At 37.5% G+C, this 20,047-nt stretch overlaps 1 protein-coding gene across 5 annotated transcripts; it reads right to left on the bottom strand.

Annotated features, from left to right (window-relative positions):
• Positions 1 to 11,684: 11,684 nt before the first annotated feature.
• Positions 11,685 to 19,843, bottom strand: LOC148023023 (protein REVERSION-TO-ETHYLENE SENSITIVITY1-like). Of its 5 annotated transcripts, XM_087696014.1 has the most exons (4): positions 14,531 to 18,681; positions 14,207 to 14,426; positions 13,644 to 13,989; positions 11,685 to 12,942 (listed from the first exon to the last, which is right to left on the bottom strand). In XM_087696014.1, exons 3-4 carry the CDS (start codon positions 13,911 to 13,913, stop codon positions 12,520 to 12,522), a joined length of 693 nt encoding a protein of 230 aa, XP_087552140.1. In that variant the 5' UTR covers positions 13,914 to 13,989; positions 14,207 to 14,426; positions 14,531 to 18,681; the 3' UTR covers positions 11,685 to 12,519. The 5 variants fall into 5 exon arrangements, with proteins under 5 accessions (XP_087552140.1, XP_087552139.1, XP_087552141.1 ...); XM_087696013.1 differs by lacking the exons at positions 14,207 to 14,426; positions 14,531 to 18,681 and adding an exon at positions 19,131 to 19,843; XM_087696015.1 differs by lacking the exons at positions 14,207 to 14,426; positions 14,531 to 18,681 and adding an exon at positions 18,700 to 19,122.
• Between the last annotated feature and the right edge of the window lie 204 nt (positions 19,844 to 20,047).

Consider the following 20,047-nt stretch of genomic DNA (forward strand, 5'->3'; position numbering starts at 1 on the left):
AATTAGAGAAATAAGCATTGCTTATACCAAAGTCATCATTACTCAAATCTTCAGGAGAGGAGTAACATACTTGACTAAAAATATGTGGATCATCTGACCATTCATCATAGAGAGATTAATTGTAATCTACTACATCATGAGACCATTTAGAATCATTTTTTGACCATTTACAATTGGAGTCTAAAGTTTGATCATCAAAGTTATACCCTTCATAGAGATCATCACTAAAATCTGAAAGAGCTTCATCAAACAAATAGGGATGGATATTGTTCTTTTGCATTGATTTTTGTTGATTATTTTAAATTTTTCTTCTTCTTTTGGGGGCATTTATTTGAAAGGGGATTGGGATCAACAAAAATTTAGCATTTAATACTTTTGTGCTATTTGTATTATTTGCTTGGAGGATTTCTTTAGTAGTATATTTTATTTCTTTGATGACATCTTCTTAAATGAGGATAATACATATCTTTCATGAAGAATGGGTGGTATTGATTTCTTCAATTGCAATAGTTCTAATTTTCTTTGGCCTTTGAAGGAATCCAAGTTGCCTTGGAAGTATTCCAAGGGGAACAACTACATTAAGCATACCCAAAATATTTGTAAACTTCAAAGTGTGTTTACATACTTCTCGAGGGAACATGCCCAACACTGTCAAAAAAATCACTACCTTCTAATTGCATTTTTTGTTTACAAAAATATGGAATCGATTTTGGAAAACAATGAACAAGATGCTCTTTCATATTGTTATAATGTGCACCCATCCCTTCATATAGGAGATCTCTCATGTAGATGAGGTATAGTTTATACTTTCCTAGATCACAAAGCCTTTCCTTGAAGAAAGCTACTTCCACAACTTCATCAAGCTTGTTACCAACAACCTCTCCAAGGAGTAACTCAAAAAAGAGAATAATTGGGTCTAGTTGGGGATGCCATCATTACTTTGAGTTAAGGATGTACAGAAGTCCACCGACATTAATAAGTAATGAAAGGTTTATTTGTTGTAGGTTTATCTAGAAGATTATATCCAACATAGGCATACATTATATAGATTAGTATTTTGATTTCATTAAGAGACTTACTATCGATTGACCAAATAGAAAACCATTGAGCTTTGGCTTGAACACCCATTTTTCTACTTTGATCTTGGAATCATTATCAGAGTCACGATTATATTTTCTGTAGCTTACATCGAGGTAAGAATGCATGTTTTTCTGGGATTTTGAGACATTGAGATGAAAATTCAAAAAATATTAATTACCATCATTCTCTGTCTATGTGGCTTAATATGCATAAAACTATCATCAATGACACTATCATTGTCTTCATCTAAGGAAGAGATACTATATTATAGCATGTCATTTGCATTTTGACCTATAAGATACCATGATGGAGTCTATGAACTAGATTCTTGTGCTAGAGATTCACCCATAACACAAGAATTATATTTGTTGTTAATATATCCTTGGATATCAACATTGTCTACATAATCAAGAGTAATTTTGAGAAGCATAGATCAAAATAGTCTATCTTCCCTTTCTCCTTGCATTTTTACCAAAAATATGTCAATTTCATCAAATTCTTTTTCATATTCTTCATCTGTCCAATTATCCAAGGACATGAGAAATATGCATGAAGAGCATGCTTCATCATCATTGGTGGATGTCATTGGATTTAACTAAATTCTTTCATCATCTAAGGATGAAAGAGAGACATGTCTCCATGGAATGTCTTTAGGGTCTGACAATGTCTAAGGACTAAACGCTTTGGAGAATTGAATACATTTCATGTTTTTCAACTTCCTTTCCTTTGATGGAGTTTTAAATGATACAGTGTACATTCAAAGAACTTGATGTAGGAGTACTAAAGAGAGGTTCCCACACTTTCTTTAATCTTTTCTCTAAAAAAGTATCCCAATCTACAACAACAACATTTTGTATTAAGAAAGACTTGGCTTTTGATATACCTGAAGTAGTTGGAGGATGCATTACTGACTTTGCACAATGGGGGGGGGGGGGGGGGGGGGCACAATACACAAAAAGGAGGGAAGCTACACAACATGAGGGGGTGACCTCCAAAAATCATGAGGGACCCACCTCACATTGTGCAGGTCTACCCCTCATGTTGTGTGTGTTCAGGATCCCTATAGTGAGAATTGATTTTACAAACAACTTAGGATGAGGGTTGCACCTTAGGAGAGAATGATGGCCTTTGATCACCAGAATGAGAGAGAGAGTGGGCTTGCACCACAAGTTGAGGGCAAAGAGAGAGAGAGAGAGAGAGAGAGAGAGAGAGAGAGAGAGAGAGAGAGAGAGAGAGAGAGAGAGAGAGAGAGAGAGAGAGAGAGAGAGAGAGAGAGAGAGAGAGAGAGAGAGAGAGAGAGAGAGAGAGAGAGAGAGAGAGAGAGATTAATGCCCTCTAAGATGCCTCAAAGGCACATAGGATAGAGCAACAAACTCAAGACCCATATACAATCCACTTCGTGGTTGCCAATGGCACAAAAAAACATGAACTACTAAGGCTACAAGAGTTACTATAGAGGTAATGACCCTAAAGCAGCCTAATGCTTAGGCTTTTCAAAATCTTCTATGATGGCTCTACCACCTCGATAAATTGCCCATTTGCACTCTTTTCTAGCTACTTTCATATTGGCAATCTCACCTCGTCATGCTTTGAGTTGTGCTGGTGTGAGCTCATTTGTGATCCATAATTTGGTTCCCTTGAAACATTTTGATTCCTTTAGTGCTTCAATTTTATCTTGTACTTCTCCAAACTCCAAGGTTTCTTGGTTATTCCCTCCCTTGCTTGGTGATGTGCCACGGTGTCACCCACTTGAAACCTTGATTCTCTAATATTGCCTTTAGTTTAGTTTCTAACCTATATGACTTTGAACATTCTTGGTAATCTTCATCCGCTAGTTCTTCCTTTGTTTCTTCATGCCACCCATTAGGAAGTCCTCCTAGGTGTGCATGAGATTCAAGCTTCTTTTGCAATGTAGCTTCAGTAAATATAGAAGAAATAGTGTCTGACATACCTCATGTATCTTCTTCCTTGTTTTAATTTCCTTTTGTACCTCCTCTTACACTCTTGTTGTCTATCCTTGACTTCATCTTTGATCTTCTTATTAGTTGCAATTACCTCCATAGCCAATTTCTCCTCCAGTTGAGCTAAGCACATGTGTACCTTAGAAAGTGATTCTTTAAAAGCCACACTTTTTGCTTCCAAGTTGTAAACTCATTTATGTAGGTATTCCTCCCATGAGGGAGCGCAAGAAAGAGTAGAATAACACACACACACACATACACACACATTGCAAAAATAGGGAGGAAATCTGAGCCTTTATAGCCTTGAGTATTGCACAAGTAGTGGGTACATGTGCAACCCTATCTATATTTGCATTACTCCTCACATGTGTGAGTATATGTTTATGATGATGTTGCACCAAGTGACATCATGCATGCAATCACCTTATATAGTTCAAACTTGAAATTAAAATTTTCATTTCACATGTTGCATGGATGTTGAAGCTCCATATCCTTCTCATCCCATATCTTTTTGAGCACCCTCTTGGGACCCACACAACGCAAAGGTGGGTTTCCAAAATCTCCATGCTCTCCCCTCATGTTGTGAAAGTCCCTACCAAGGATACCTGCAAACAGTGCAAGGAGAGGGGGTTCCAAGATCTCAAGGCCCCCTCCCATTGCGTGAATCCCCAACGAGAGGCACCCACACAACATGATAGTGGGGGGTCCAAAATCTCATTGACCACTCCCCCCCCCCCCCCTTCCCCTTCTACATTATTCAAGTTTGAGAGGGTACACATGCACAATGTGAGCAAGGGAGGGGGTCCAAAATCTTGATGACCCCCCCCCCCCCCCCCCCTCATGTTGTTCGATTCCCCATCAAGGGGAGGTGGAGAATTTAGAAATCTCGATGCCCCCCACCTTCCCCAATATTACTCAAGTGCTTGTACTCGAGGGTGGGGAGGAGGGGTCTCGAGATTTTGAAAACCCCCCTCCCGCTCCTCAAGGTGGAGACCAACAATGTAGAGGGGCTCATGACTTTGGAAAAAAAAAAACCATTCTCCCTCATCTTATGCAAACTCGATCTCTTTCATCCAAAATTTTCAAATTTTCACCATTTCTATTGTCTAGAGTTCCACTACTATCTTTGTACTTTTCCATGAGATGGCTAAGACAAAGTAGACAGCAAGACTAGTATCATCAAGAAACCCTCACACTACACAATAGGGATCAGCCTTTGGGCAAAGCATGCACCAAAGATCCTATTGTGGGAAGAGCATGCCTACATTGCATGCCAAAGCTCACCAAAAGTGATTCTAGTAGCATAGTTGCATCCCTTAAGAAGATAAAGAGAATTATGGGGTGCCATGATCTTGCCATCCCTGAGCTCCTATTTACCAGGGTCATAAAAAGACATATGCAAAAGAAGCAATGTAGACTTTTGCTAGCATTCCTTAGCACTAGATTGCTTACATGAAGTTGTGGAAGTCTTTATGATCAAGTTCTTCCAAGACACATACATTTTCACAACTCATATGTATAGGATCATAGGTATGCCAAGGGACTTCACATCCCTTAGGCTTGTCAAATTCAAATATGACAAGTTGTTAAGCCTAGACGGTATCATGGACAAAATAATGAAGGGAATTTTGGAGATCCCTCCCCTCAAAAAGGGAAAGACAGTGAAGGTGAAGGATGTCATAGAAGAATCCTTACATTCCCACTGGACAAGGCTAAATGCTCAAACATTAACCCAAGAAGAAAGAGAGATGTTAAGATAGAGTCTAGGGAGATCAATGAAAGACATATCAGTGTGCATGAGGACAACTATAAGGCCCTAGAGATGCTTATCACATCATTTGATATTATATTACCTCTAAGAAGGTGCACCAATAGTAGGAACTAATGCATTTCACTTTAGTGAGGAAGACACTCTAGTCCTTGCAAACCTCCATAAGGAGGTCAAAAATTGTGTGATGAATGTTACCTTAAGATATTGTATTGTTAAGTCATAATACTTTGAAAATTTTGCATCCTTTTCTTGTAAGGAAAATGGCCTGAAACTTATTGTTTATTTGCTTTTACAAAATTCTTACAAATCTTCCTTTTGATCAATAAGATAAGAATCTCATCATAGACTTTCTCCTATCCACAGTATTGATTGAGGACAATGATCAAGGACAAAATATCCCTTGTGAATGTATACTCATGGAACAAAGATTGTAATTTGGATCTTGTATGATATCTCGTGATCGCATACCATGAAAGGTAAGAAACTCTTTGGTATGTTTCTTCTAAATATCTCAAATGTATTTTTTAGTAATTTTTTTTTCCTTGCCTTGTAGATCTCATTGGAGCCTAATAGTGTTTGACATTTCTACAAGGAGATGCTTTCTTGCCAATTCAATCTATGCATACAACGATAATGTGAAGAAGTAAGTTTGTTAAGCCCATGAGAGGGAGAGGGGGAGAAAGAGAGAGAGAGAGACATTAACATTTCTTTTCTTAACCAGAATAGATATGATGAAAAACTTATCAAAGGATTAGAGGCTATTACTCAAGACCACAAAATGCTAGATCAAGGTAATGGCCATAGCTATATATAGAGGTTTTACTACAATACCAAATTGCTCCTATAGCATCTAGTTGAGCTCCAAACAAGTTATGTAAGTTTAGTTTATCTTAAATTAACCTAGAATAGCATCAGTGGCTTTATACTTATATTGTTTTATACAATTTTATGTAGGGAAATCACTTGGCAAATTACAAAAATAACAACCTTCTTCTATTTAGAGTAGAGTCGGTTGAAAGTCTAGTCAACTATGCAATACACAAAAACCTTTTGATACGACTTGCCTATGTGCCTCCACCACTACACCCAAAACCCCCAAAGAAGTCAAAAGGCTAGAAACCCATCCGAAACCATAGATTTTGATGATGTGGAGCTTATTAGCATAGTAAAGAACACCATCAATTTTTTAATGACTTCATATATATAGAGGAAAAGCAAATATTATAAATTTGACATCTTGTATTCAAATTTTAAAAAAAACTATTGCATATAAAGCATGGATTTTAATTAAATTTCAATCACTAGTAATGGAGTTCAAATCATTTTTGTATTTATTTTTATCGTTTTATAACTATTACATTTGTATTTCTACAAGATAGGTTGTAGCAAGAGGAAAACTTATTTCATGAGAATATCCCTATATAAAGTATTTACATCTTTTCTTTTGTATACTTATGCATAAGGTTAATCATAGATAACATTATTAGCAAATTAGAAAACATGGATATCAGACAATGTAACACAATTTTGGATTACATATTATATTTACCTTGTAACCATTGCACTTGAATGAATAAATAGCAAGGATACTTAAGTCCTCATTTTTTAGGCCCATTAGCATGTGACAAATAGATGTTTGCCCTAACACTAAGCATTCTGAAGAGCTCATCCTCTAACCAAACCTCTAACATCGTCATAGGATTGTTTATCAATGTCATTCTATAAGAATTGATCAATTGCTTCAACCTTTCCATCCACATAATGTTAGCTCATGTAATAGAAAGTCAAAATAAAATTTTGTGATGTAATCATATATTTATAGATAATGGATTTTTGTTACACTTTGGACACAATTTTATACACTTCTTTTATATCCTAGCTATGACTTGGAAAGTCTATGCATTTCTCTAATTTGCATATGAAGATTAGTGGTATTTTCTAAACTTCATCATTATAAAAGAAGTCCACAAAAAAAGTATAACGGCATGAAGATTATAGTCTTCATGTCAACTTGCTACATTAGGTCACACGTATCTTTGAATATTTGCATAAATGTTTAATCTAAAAGATTCACATATTTCAAAATTGGTCACTCTATGCTATCCAGAATTGGAAGAGAAAGAGGTTAGAGAGATCCATGTCATGTTATGCTTGATGATGCATTATAAAAGTTTACATCAAAGAAAACCCCATCCTGAATCAATGACCTATTTGAAGTCACTTTGTATAACTACTTACCAATAGAGCCATGAAATGTATCAAAGATTCTAACTATGATTTTGATAGGTTGCCAATCTTTGAGGTTTAATGGATATATATCTACAATCTTTGAGGTTTGATATATATATATATATGTAAATATAGACCAACGTTAGGCGAATTCTTGAAACATAAAACCTAGTTTGAAGCCTATTGAAATATTTTAAGCTTACAGTTTAGTCAATGGCATGGCATGTCGATGGATCAATTTTGTAAGCGCAGTTTTTGGCATGGCATGTCGATAGATCAATTTTGTAAGCGTAGTTTTGAGTACATATATACATGTTGTATTAGCACCTCCTTGATTTTTTTTTCCTAGTCCTTCAAGCTTGAAATCCTTGACTCATCCCTTGTAAGTGGTAATGGATTCATATCCACATATTCTCCTCTTTTTTGTATACAACATAATCCAAGAACCAACAGAGATGGTAGTAGAAATCCACATACTTTTGTCAAAATCAAAATTATTATATATTGTGACTTCTCTGAATGAAGAGGAAGGATGCTAAAGACATGAAGCTTCCATTGAAATAGAAGATAAAGCAAAAGAAGATATTGAATCAAAATAGAAAATAGCAAATCATGTGCAAAAATAAAGGGAAAGCATATACTTTGTTGAATTATTTGCAATTTTTGAAAAAAAGAGAGGGATGCTACAACGAAGAGAAAACATTTTGGCATATTATACAAGAATTTCATGAAAACTACCAAGAGACTGCAAGGTTATGTGGGACTACAAGAAATGCCTCTATTTAGTGTCCTTAATTATACTAATGCCTCTTGTATTTTGTGCTTCCATGAATTTTTTTCACAAAAGTACTTAATGCTTTATTTCAAAAAACTTTAAAGATGAGATAAAAGACTTCAAAATTGGAAAACCCTAATTTTATTGTAATGGTAGCTCTCCCCCTATTAGTTGAGAGAATTTCTCTCTCTAAAACTAAAAGACCCAAACTTGAGTCTAACTCTCCCCTAACACCCAAGTATAACCATTTTTCAATGCATTAACTATTCAACCATTACAAGTGCTATCACTTGTGAATTATAGTCTCCTATGAGCATATTCTTGCTACAAGGGAACAAGGCTTCAACAACACCATTTCCTTCATTGTGCTTTTCAAATATATCACCACTAGCACGTTTTTATTGTATTTACCTTCTCCACACCAAGATTTTTAATTTTTATTTCTAATCATGAAAATGAGAAAATAAAAATAGAAAAATAAAATCCATCTCAAAGCAATGGGACAAAACAAGGTGCCTAATATACCATCATTTTGTGTGGGAAGACTATTAAGGGTTGATGAGCATGGCCCTTGCACATGAGGTACAATGGTGAAGGGAAAGTTAACATTCTCATACATGGGCCTGATGTGCAATTTTCTCATCTTGGTTGCACTATGATAGCCCCTAAAACTATGGGGAAAAGGTGTGTTAAAGGGTATTGTTAAATTAGAGGTTCAAGATGTGTAGCTTAAGATAATTTCTCTTCTCTAAATATGTGAATTTTTAAAATCTAGAAACCATGAATTTTTGTGCGCCCAATTTGCTAATGGAGATATCATAATTGATATCACAGTACCTCATGTGCAAGGGTTATCAAGGGATGTGACTCATCACTTGTTGCAAGGTTGCTTAATAGAAGCAGAAGTAGAGGGAAGTGATTTAGGAGAGTTTATTTTGATAAAAGGAAAATAAAAATGAAGTATATTGAAAGAGTCTCTAGCAAAGGGTTGCCTTGTGATGTGCTTACCTCATATGGAAGACCATAAGGTAATTTTGTGAAGTGAGTAGTTAGTTTATCAGTTGCTTTGGAGATTGGATCATAAATCTTTTTAAGGCCTTTGTATTTCCCACAACACCATATCTCTTGTGTTGGCTCACGATAATACATGTTCTTTTGATTTCCTCATAATGGATTGTTAGAGATTAAATGCAATTGTTAATTTTGGATCCATTGACTATTAATTAGTAAGGTTGATATTTCTTATGAATTTTGGGCTCCATTAGCAACTAAGTACTTAGGCTTACATTTTTTTACTATTGTCCCATCAATGGTTGTATGTCTCATTTCATCAAGTGAAGTATGTTTGGGATACTAATAGTAAGATTATGTGAGTGTCAATTCAATGCTAGAAAGTTTCTTATGGTACTATGGATGTGTACTAAATCACATTTTATGTTGCAAAGTTCTCTGTGAAATTTGAAGTGAATGAAACCTTCCTGTAATCCAACCAAGAATGTTGTTGGATAGTCACTTTCAATTGAGATGGAAACAACAATCTATGTTGAAAACTCACCAATTTAGTCAAAGTTTGGAACCTCAATATATTAGCCACACCATCATACTTGAGAGGAAGCTTGCATAAAGTACTCTCCATTAGGTGAGCCTTTGAAAGAGCTAAAGCCATGTTTCAAAGTTGATATTGTATAGTTGTCACTCAAAGAAGAAAAGCTTGTATGGATGTGTCCACCTCATAGCAAAGAGTCTATAGTTGACCATACTAAGTAACAACCCACAAAGAATATTATGCCTCGTGCATGTCATGAAGCATGGCCAAGTTGCCACAAAGGTCAAACAATAGGTAATTGCTATATGTACAATCACAACATTGAATGAGCAACATCATCATTTGAATCCCAATCCAAAAATGCATCAAGATAAGCATCCTTCACATTCGAGGGTTAAGTCAAAGGAGAGGGATGCTAAGGTCTTGGAGTCCATCCAAAGACAATATGCTACAATATTCTCTACACAAACCAAGCTTCATGACAACTTCCCAAATGTGATAGTCGAGACGTTGGCGCTCATCATCGTCGTTGGCACATGGAGGTGCCATAATGAAAAACTAAATTTAGAAGTATAAACAGAGAGATCCAAAATGACTAAGAGGTCACAAGCTAATACTTTACATTCAATGGTTCGATAAAACAATCAATCACAAAATCCCAGGTGTCACAATGCAAACATACAATCAAAGCTAGGCTCAACAATCCACAAAGTTTAGTAGAAGCACTAAATCAACACAAAAAGCCCTCTCATAATGCAAACACAAAGTGAACATAGTGAGAATGAGTAAACACAAAAACACAAAGAATGGTTGTGCAAGAACAACTTAACTCCATTAACTAAGTCCTTAATTCACAAAACCAAAATTCAAAGTTGCCACACAATTGTCAAAATGTAACAAAAATGATAAGAGAATACCAACACCACCATGAAATACTTCCACAATATCAAATAAGTCACATGTCCATATAGCATCCATAGCAAGACAACAGTACTCCAAGTAGGCAAGTTCAATGCAACAAGACTACAACCAAGCAACTCAACACAAACCAACAAAGGAGAGCATCATTCCAACCACATCAACAATATTACAACACCAAGTCAAAGAGAATGCAACAACATAACTACAAAACAAGATCACCTCGAGTAGCAATGCTCGAGATTGACAAGAGTTGGAATGATTGATATCATGTGAGAATGTGCAACAAGGCAACAATCTTGCAACAACACTTCCAATCTCTCTCTCTCTCTCTCTCTCTCTCTCTCTCTCTCTCTCTCTCTCTCTCATAAAAGTGAAAGGCATAACGCCACACTAAAGGACATGACAACCACTAAATTACCACTAGGCAACCTGCAAGGCAACCAAACTCCTCTATTACCATGACGCTTGGGAAGGGAAGGGTAATACCGAGATTGTAAATACAAGTTAGTAAACATTGAATGGCTCCATTGTGAAATCATTGTCCCACTTGACTAGATGCATAACATCATTCTCAATCACCACAAAGGAGCTGCCAATTAATCATATCCAATATGTAAGCATCACCATATATGTTACACCTAATAGTACAACCATTAGAATGTGAGAATCTTGTCTAAGCAAGAAGGCTTGAAGCCAATCAAATGGAAAGAGAAGTGCCCAACCATCTTGGTTAATCATTTCATAACTCTCATGTACTCCTTGAAGGACTCTGCGTTGCACAACCAATGAGAGCCCAATTATGAGTTTCTTTGACTAGGACTCACAAGGTTTTATTTCCTATTCATCACTCTTGAGCAACAAGTGTCGCATCTCTACACTTTACAAGAGTTGACCTTCAACTTCCTTTTTTTATAAAATCATTTTTAGGCTCACTTGCTAATGGTTGAGGTCCCCCATAAACATCAAAGCATCTTCTAATATGGTTTACCATGCTCTTGCAAAAGCTATTTATTGCTAGTCCACTCTTTACCCATTACAATAAAACTTTTTACCACAAACTTACCCCTTCATTGCTTTCTACTTTCAAACATATTCAACATAATGCTTGTATGTATCTACTTGTTCAAGGGTTTTTTTTTGTATCATGCTTTGTATAATCAATCGTCGATGGCATACTTCTATGTGACAGTATACTTCTATGTGATTGCATACTTCTGTGTGTCACTTTGCAACTTATGTTTTGACGAGAAACATGGCATATTCTTTCACCAATACAAGTACATTGAATTATGCTAGCAACCATCTTGTCCATACATTTTTAATTATTGTATATGCAGTAGTCCAAAACAAACGCACTACTCTAAAGGTCTCTTTTAAATTACATATGACACAATTTTCAACAAATGTTCAATTGGTTCTCTCCATTTTCAATGTGAGATGCACAAAATTTTCACCAAAGATCAACTGTTTGGTCACCCCTCTCTACTTTTGATTGTACTCGGAAGTGTTCGTATCCAACAAAAACTTGTGAAACTTCTATGGCATCCACTTCACACACATGTTCTATCATTTCTTTTCAATGCTAGTGGAACTATTGCAACCTCCACACCATGCTTTCTATATTTTCCTTTATATGGCAAGTGATAGCACATTCTCTACTCTAGTATGAATGGCTGCTAATACAGTTAATGCTTTCTAGACATGCAACTTAATTTGTCCTTAAATGCAAGTTTACGTGGTGGTGTAATCTCTCTTGCTACTTGTAAATATTGATGAGTCCCCCCTCTCCAGTCCCAACATTTTCATCCCTTTTTACAGGGCAAATGTACTGGTATTGCAATCATTGCAAACAGTTATATACAAACAGAATGATCAAGGCATGTCTTGAATAAAGACAAGGCATTCTGCAAAGCTTGAAGAACTAGTGACTGTATATACTCTCAAAAAATGTATCGATACTGGGGATGCTTTAGCAAGTGATGGGATTCTTTTCACCCATCACTAAGGGGTTTTCGGGACTTCATTCACAAAAAAAGCCTCTCATACCCCTCTGTTACATTCTTCATTGTATCACAGGTAAGTGGGGTTGATTAGGAATCAATGACCCCAAGTCTAGTGTAAGATGCCAATATGCACCATCCAATCAACAGAAAATAATGAGCTGCCCAGCCTGATTTGACAAGGGCTCACTCACACTCCCTTATTACTTCATTATGTAACATGTTAACTGGATCGATTAGCAATCAATGACCCCAAGTCTTGTGTATGTTATCAACATGAACCATCCAATTAACAGGAAATCGAATGCTGCCCATCCCGCTAAAAAGGGCCAGCCAGCAATAAACAAGCCAAAACACATTACTAATGTAAAGGGAGCAAATGATCTTGCTACAGCAGCCTTGCTGACCCATCTTCCCCTCAGCAGGACCAACAGAACAACTGTAATGATGTTCCATTTTATGGTCCCTTGATATGCCACCCTGTTGAGGAAACTGGCAACAAAAGAATGGGAATTACATGTGAATATATTGTAGGCCTTGTGTTCAAAATGGTGCATGCAGTTAAAGATTCCATCATCCCAGGACAATGCTGTGCCAAGTTGAGCATGTTCGAACCCCAACTTACAAGTATGACCTGAAAGATGAGGAGGGAAACAGCACTGCATCAAAAGGGCATACGTAATCAGTATTTCATGCTGGTTGGCAACAGACAGAAAGGTAATGATATGTGCCCACAGACAACACATGCATGCACCTTCACACCGCTTCAAACATGCATGTACACTCCATGAAAATTACCACTGATGACTACTGGAATAGGTACATTCACCACAACAACCTATATATTATCTGTGCATGTTTGATGCAGTTTAGGTTCATTTTAAACATAAATAGAAAAGTGTACATAGAACACATTATGTACTGATACATACCGATGGACACTTGCACGCTCCTGTACACCACTTGCAAACAATCATCTAGACTCAATGGAAATTACTACCAACAACAACTACCGTAGCAGTTACATTGACCAAAAACACATCCTATACATCATCTGTGCTCTTTTAATGCGACTTAAGTTCGTTTCAAAGGTAAACAGAAGTGTGCACACAGAACACATTTTGTACTGAGACATACCCACCTACTCCATTACTGGTTCCATACTGGAAATGATCTCATGCTTGCAGACGTGCACCGGATCAACCATGCAATCCAATCATATAGAGCACACAACAATGATACAAGGTCAACAGAGATGTGGAGGTATGGGCTTGTGCCTTAGCAGCTTAATACTTAGAACTTCTATGCACATACTTAGACAGCTTTAAACGCTGAAATCAACCCCATCAGGATCAAGTACCTGCTGCACATCAAGATGGACATATCGCGCAGCAGCACCAAATGAAAAATTGCCTATGTTTACAAAGTGTGAGCCAGCAAAGTCTAATATAACCCCATCTCCACGCCCAATGCCAACATGCCCAAAAAAAGGAGCCAACCATGATACTATGGGTAATGGTGTCCAGACAATGCATTCTGGAAAATAAGAAGTAGACGGATCAATTGATATCTGTGATTTGGATTGTTCAACTGAATGCATTGATCGCTCTTCATCATAGCACTTGGCCATAACTCATATAATGTTGCAGGCCGGCTCCTTCAATTGTTGGACAAAAATTCACAACCTGTGAGAGCTGCAGTTCAATCTGCAATGCACATCAGGATGCCTTAATTCACACTTGTATTTGTGATTATACGACATATTAGTTAGTGCTTTGAAATTCAACAACCAAAAGATCATGTATACTACCACATTGAATTTTTGTCACATTGTTCTCAAGCCATACTTCAAAACCAGATTTCAAGAACAGTTGTCAGTCAATCAATATTCACGACTATTCATCATACAAGTTGAATACTTACCATGTGATGAAGAACTGAGTTTCTGGTTAGCTCTTGTTAGCTAAACCCATCATATATTATTACACTTTATAGAAGTGTGGCAGGATCTGAGTTATTCTGTCTCCTTTAGAAGTCCACGAAATGCCTAGAATTGCATTTTTTACTGGTCCATGACTTTGGCTTTAAGGTGCAGGTTCTACTTCATACACTGCTTTAGTAGGGCTGAACACAGCAGGATACACTGCAAAAGTGTCACTTCAGCCTTAGGCTGGTAACTTCTGACACATGGCTATCTAGCTGGAAACACAAGCAAGAACTGACGCATATGTGATGGGTGTCTCTTGCCTGCTTCTGGATCTGCACAAGAGGACGGGAGGGCAAAGAAATGCAGGGTACATGGCTGTAGTTGCTCAAGACAGGCGATATTCCAACTGCAATGTGCTGCGCAAGTGGCAGGGGTCAAGAATATATGACAGAGACTAGGGGGACGAAAGTGCTAGTGCTCACTGCTGAGATCTGCACACACAAGCACAACTGGAGTAGCAAGTGAAGCATGGGACAGCACATATACATGAGTGGAAGACGCTGAATTCGGTGGTTAAAGAATAACCATAAATTGGATGTGCTAAATAATCGGTCATATTTGTAAACTACTAAATAATGCCTAACATAATGCGAACGAGTTGTGCCACACAGTACAAGTTTCAAAAGGAGCACAATATCTCATTCAACGATGGTGATTGAGTTTATCCCTCAAGTAAATAAATCAAGAATACAGATAATCAGAAAGCTTTTAAGTCCAGAAACAAACAAGTGTTTGAAGATGTCATTCCATTATTTGTCCCATTCCAAACCATCTGGAAAGTCAAAGATATCTCAGTCTGCTGTCAATTTTTTGATGAATTGAAGCATGCATATCATAGATCTTGTGTCCATGCTAAAGCTGTACAGTTCTACTAGGGCAGAACCTGCTTCTCAAATGAGATTGGGTATACCCCTCCTGCCAACTAGCTAAGCGAGAGGGAATGCCACAAGCATCTGCTACATTGTGCTTGCACAGTGATAATAACAGGATTCCTCGTTTGCACACAGAGCTACCAACCAGAATAAAAGACATGAAAATACTATTTAGAGGCATTGAAGGATTAACATGATGCAACCCCAAAACCAGATCAGCCATTGTCTCATCCAAAACAGCTATCTCCAGCCTTGCTCATCATGTGAAGCTGTCCAGTCATCAGTCTGACTGACATCATATGCTGTCGTTGACATCAACTCTGAAGTTTCTGCACCATTCTATTTATAAGCAAAAGACTAGTCTTGCTTCGTTTCCTATGATGCAAGATCCATTGCATCAGAATTTGTTCATAAGCTAGTTCACCTCAGAAACACAATCCCTACCATTTGGGAAGATTCTTCTTTGCAAAAGAGCTGTTGATTGTGTTTTTCAACCAGTCATGACTGTATTTAGAGATCTACTTCAAGGATCTCCGAACATAAGGTGATTGACCTGATTCTGTTGGAGGCAGAGCTGACTTTAATTGATGGTGACAAGCTGGCTATTGGCACACTCATTTCCAGCATTTAGCTTTTGTTATGAATCATGCAAGGCTATGAATTGTGGCAGAAAACTTCCTATTGCTGATAAGGGCAGTGGCCCTTCCAACCTTAGTGCTTCTTTGCTGACTTTGCCATCTATATCTCTATTTGTTTTTTTCTTTGATCTTGTTTACGAATTGATTGTCTGATTAAGAGTATTATGGATCTCTTGCATGACCTTCCCAATTTCATATTCATAATATTTTTCATACATGCAAGGGAAAGTTATCATACTTCTGTAACTACTTGGAAAAGAGACATATGGTATGAAATAACATATTTGACCATAAACTTTTTCAAAGAGACTGGAAAACTAGCCTAGTGTACAACATTTTTCATCACCATTGTCCCCCTGTTTGCATCTCGCACTGTTTCTAAGGCCTATAGAATTGGAAAATCGTCTCTTAAAACCTTATGGTTCTATGATAATTGATGTATTTAGCAAGTGATGAATCTAAAATACATGATTTTACTTGTGGATGTACTAACTGTTTCAAATGTAGATTTGAAATAACAAAGAAGTCGAAATTGTTAATTCATTGCCTATGTCTTGTTCCTTCAAAATAGAATGAATCTAGAGCTAGCTATCATTTGACCAAGAACGAATTTTAAGAATAATCCTTTATAAAATAAAACAATCAGTATCAAGAAGGGAGATCCTCCAAAGAACCTTCTATACAAGAAGATTTAAGATCCAGTTTTACTCTTTCCTTCAAACGTTCATGGGATGATAGAAACAATCAACACCTACAAAAAGGTCTGGTAAGGTGTTCAACAAATTCTCTGAAGATGGCCTAGAAGAAAATACTCGACTTTGTTCCTTCAATAACATTGCAGCACAGTTTAGAGCTAGAAAAGCTTCCAAAGCGTAGGGCAATGTGATGTTTGATGTGGTTGAAAATGACAATTTTAAAAAGGCACTCAACTTCATGCTAGAAGTTGATGATACTCTTCAGTCAGAGTCACCATCCTCAAGCTCAAGCAATCTTGAGAATGTGAAGTATGTGTAAAATCCAGATTCTCATTTATAATAGGGATCCTCCGTACTCTGTCTCGTGCCTTGGACTGCTCTAAATGCTCTCCAAGTGTAGTAGTAAACGAAGATATTGCAATCCAATAGAACAGCACAGTCTAATCCACTACTGTTGCAGGTCATGTTAGGGTTTAACCAACGATTGGAGAACTCCACATGTTCAGCATGTTGTGAACTCTACATGCTCAACATGTTGTTCCCTATCTCTCTCTGGATAAGGCTCTTGCTACTTATTGTCAAAAGCTCTACAAGGAGTGGGGGCTTTTTCTTTTCTACAAGAAAATGTATACAGAAGAGTAAAAGTGTCCTATGTAGTTATTGAACAGTTAGCATTTGTTTTTTAGACCTTGACCATAGATTTCAAAACCCCAGTGAAGAAGAAAAGAAGACTGGGATACAGATGCCAATAAAGGGGCACATTTCAATAAGAATGCATGTTGCCCCAAATGTTATGCTATTCTTTTCCAAGTGTCATGCATACTTTAGCAAGCCAATTTATCGATGTGCCAGATTGGCATTGGCTTCTGGACTTGGAATGAGCTACCTCTCTATTTGTCTAACCATTACTTAGGTATTGGCCTTTGCAGATTTTGTACAACCTGACATATCTTAAAATCGTGTTTGGATACAAAAGCTTCCTTTTGGCAATGACAGCAGCAATGTAAAAACAAATTCAAAGAAAAATGTTGACAGACAGTCGCTACAAGAGAAGCTTAGGAGCCATAAGATTGGCCTGTTTACCCTAGAGCTAGTGTCGAGTTCATTTTCACACACTTCCATCACAGTTCACATAAGACTATATGTTAACAATCTTTACTCAGAACTATGAAATGTGAGATGGATGACTAAGAAGACTCCAGAAGATCTCCAAGAGACCAAATTCCGTACACAAGAACAAAGCCAAAGCTGGCTCACCTTCAAAGCCTGCTTGAGACCCACTAAGATCAAATTAAAGAAAGACCAGTATCAACTTCATCCTGAACAGATGGGAAGGGTGCAAGAGAATGAAAGTTTTTTGAATGAGAGCCAACTATGTATGGCTTGACTCGTGTCTAAATGCACCAAAGACAATTAATAGCTTCTCTTCACTCAAGCCCACCAGCATAATGAACTTGAAAAGATGCATTCTTTCTTTAGACAAGCCATTCTATCTTTGGAACCTTTGTCTGCCCACCAGCATAATGAACTTGAAAAGATGCTTTCTTTCTTTAGACAAGCCATTATAATGTTTCCAAGGGTATTCTGAGAAAGTATTGGCAATCATAAGAATCAAAGATGGGAGACTTTACTACTAAAGGATTTGTTTCAGAGCTGGAGACTGCTTTAAACATGCAATGGCTTGCCATGAAGAGTATTCCATAGACACTAAAGGATGTTGCAGACAAGAATCGGAAGACAAGGATTTCAAAAACTAAAGCCTAGGCTTCCCTCCAGTTCAACAAAACCTGATTGAAGGAGTCCAAAGGAGAATGGTGAGGAAAACAAGGCAGGACACACATCCTGGAATGCATATCTAGAAGACCTATGTATAGAAAGATGTGACCACTCAGCATGTAAATAAACAAATAGCGACACAGCAACCAAATATTATCTCACAGAGATTTACATCTTGAATCAATGAAGAGCATGAGACAACCAAACAGTGCTTGCACATGGCATATTGAATTAATTAAGGAACTTGATATGATGACACAGTGTCTTCTTTAGTCTGGATTTCTATAAGCAAGATAACTCCAACATCTAACTATTGAACAACATGCAGCCAGTAGGTAACATGATCTCAGAAAATCTGGCATTCACCAACCCAAAGAATATGATACAGCCAGAAAGCAAACATGAAACTTTAGAAAGATCAACAATCTGGAGGTAACAAACTGCTTACTTGATCTCACAAATCTGGCCTTCAAGAAACATTTAGATTGAACTCAGATGATCGCACAGAAATTAGCACAAACACCCAATAATCATACCAATAACCTAAAAAGTGACATGAAACTGGTTAACCTACGCATCTAAACACACATTCAATTTTTTTTTAATTAGCACAATTACCCCATAATCACATCAAACACCCGAATTAGTGACAGGAAACTGGTTAGTCAATGCATCTAAGCACAACTCAAATGATCAGAGACTTAGTGAAACAAAAGGTTTAAAGTTTAATCGCAAAGCCAGACTGATTTGTTTAGCCGAAGCAAGTTAATTTCATAATTCATGCATCTGAACACAACTCAGAAGATCGGCGACTGAATTAGAATCCGAAACTGAGAAGTCATAAAGCCTGAGACTGAAATAAGCTGTTTCCAGACATGCCTGAATAGGGAATAGATGGAGGTGAAATAAGCTGAGCTAAGACATGCCTGAGTGGGAAACGAGGTACAAGTCCTCTCGTGCGTTGATGCAGATGTGTACGATCAGGGCAGGCACGATCGATCTTGTGGTGCATTCGAACAGACAGAGGCGATGGGCAGACACAGAGAGAGAGAGAGAGAAAGAGAGAGAGAGTGGCGGGGCTATACACGAAGTGGATTAGGTTTAGCACGCATCGATGTAAGGCCAAAGGGGGAAGAACCGAAATGGGTGGAGATGGAATGGCAGGCATATAATACCCCATCCTCTCAAGTTCAAAATTGATTTGGGGACTGTGCATGAGGCCAGAGATGAGAGAGAGAGAGAGACACAGAGACAGAGAGAGCCTTGGGAGACGGTCTGCAACTTGCACTATTGTGTGCTTATTAGTCAAGATGCACTGAATTTGCCCTATGCAAGAGTGAATGAATGAATGATTTCAGAGAGGCTGCATTGAGACATAATTAGGTGAGCCATCATCCCCTGCATTGAGACATAATAGGTAAGCCATCATCCTTCCAGGTGCAGCTCCTTGAGGGAGGCTTGCTTCTCCTTCTCAGAGACAGATGAAGGCAGGATTATGACCATTAATGTACTATGATTATCACTTCCAATGGCCTACCTAATTATCATCTTTACTCTACCTATCATGTCCATGCTATGGCCCATACTTCTAATGTGCTTATGAGTTTTACAACTAAATACCTTTGTACCTCTATTTCTTGTGGAAATTCCCAAAATACCCCTTCTATCATCCTATGCCAGGACTTGTATAATAGCTGATCATTAAGGCACTTATAAAGCAATGATATTTAAACCCCATCCATCCATCTCTCTCTCTCTCTCTCTCTCTCTCCACACACATTGGCATTTTGTGCTCA

This window comes from Lygodium microphyllum, chromosome 16 (genome assembly GCF_053477565.2).
Source record: "Lygodium microphyllum isolate KBCC chromosome 16, Lygodium_microphyllum_v1.1.10, whole genome shotgun sequence".
Lineage (NCBI taxonomy): Eukaryota > Viridiplantae > Streptophyta > Polypodiopsida > Schizaeales > Lygodiaceae > Lygodium > Lygodium microphyllum.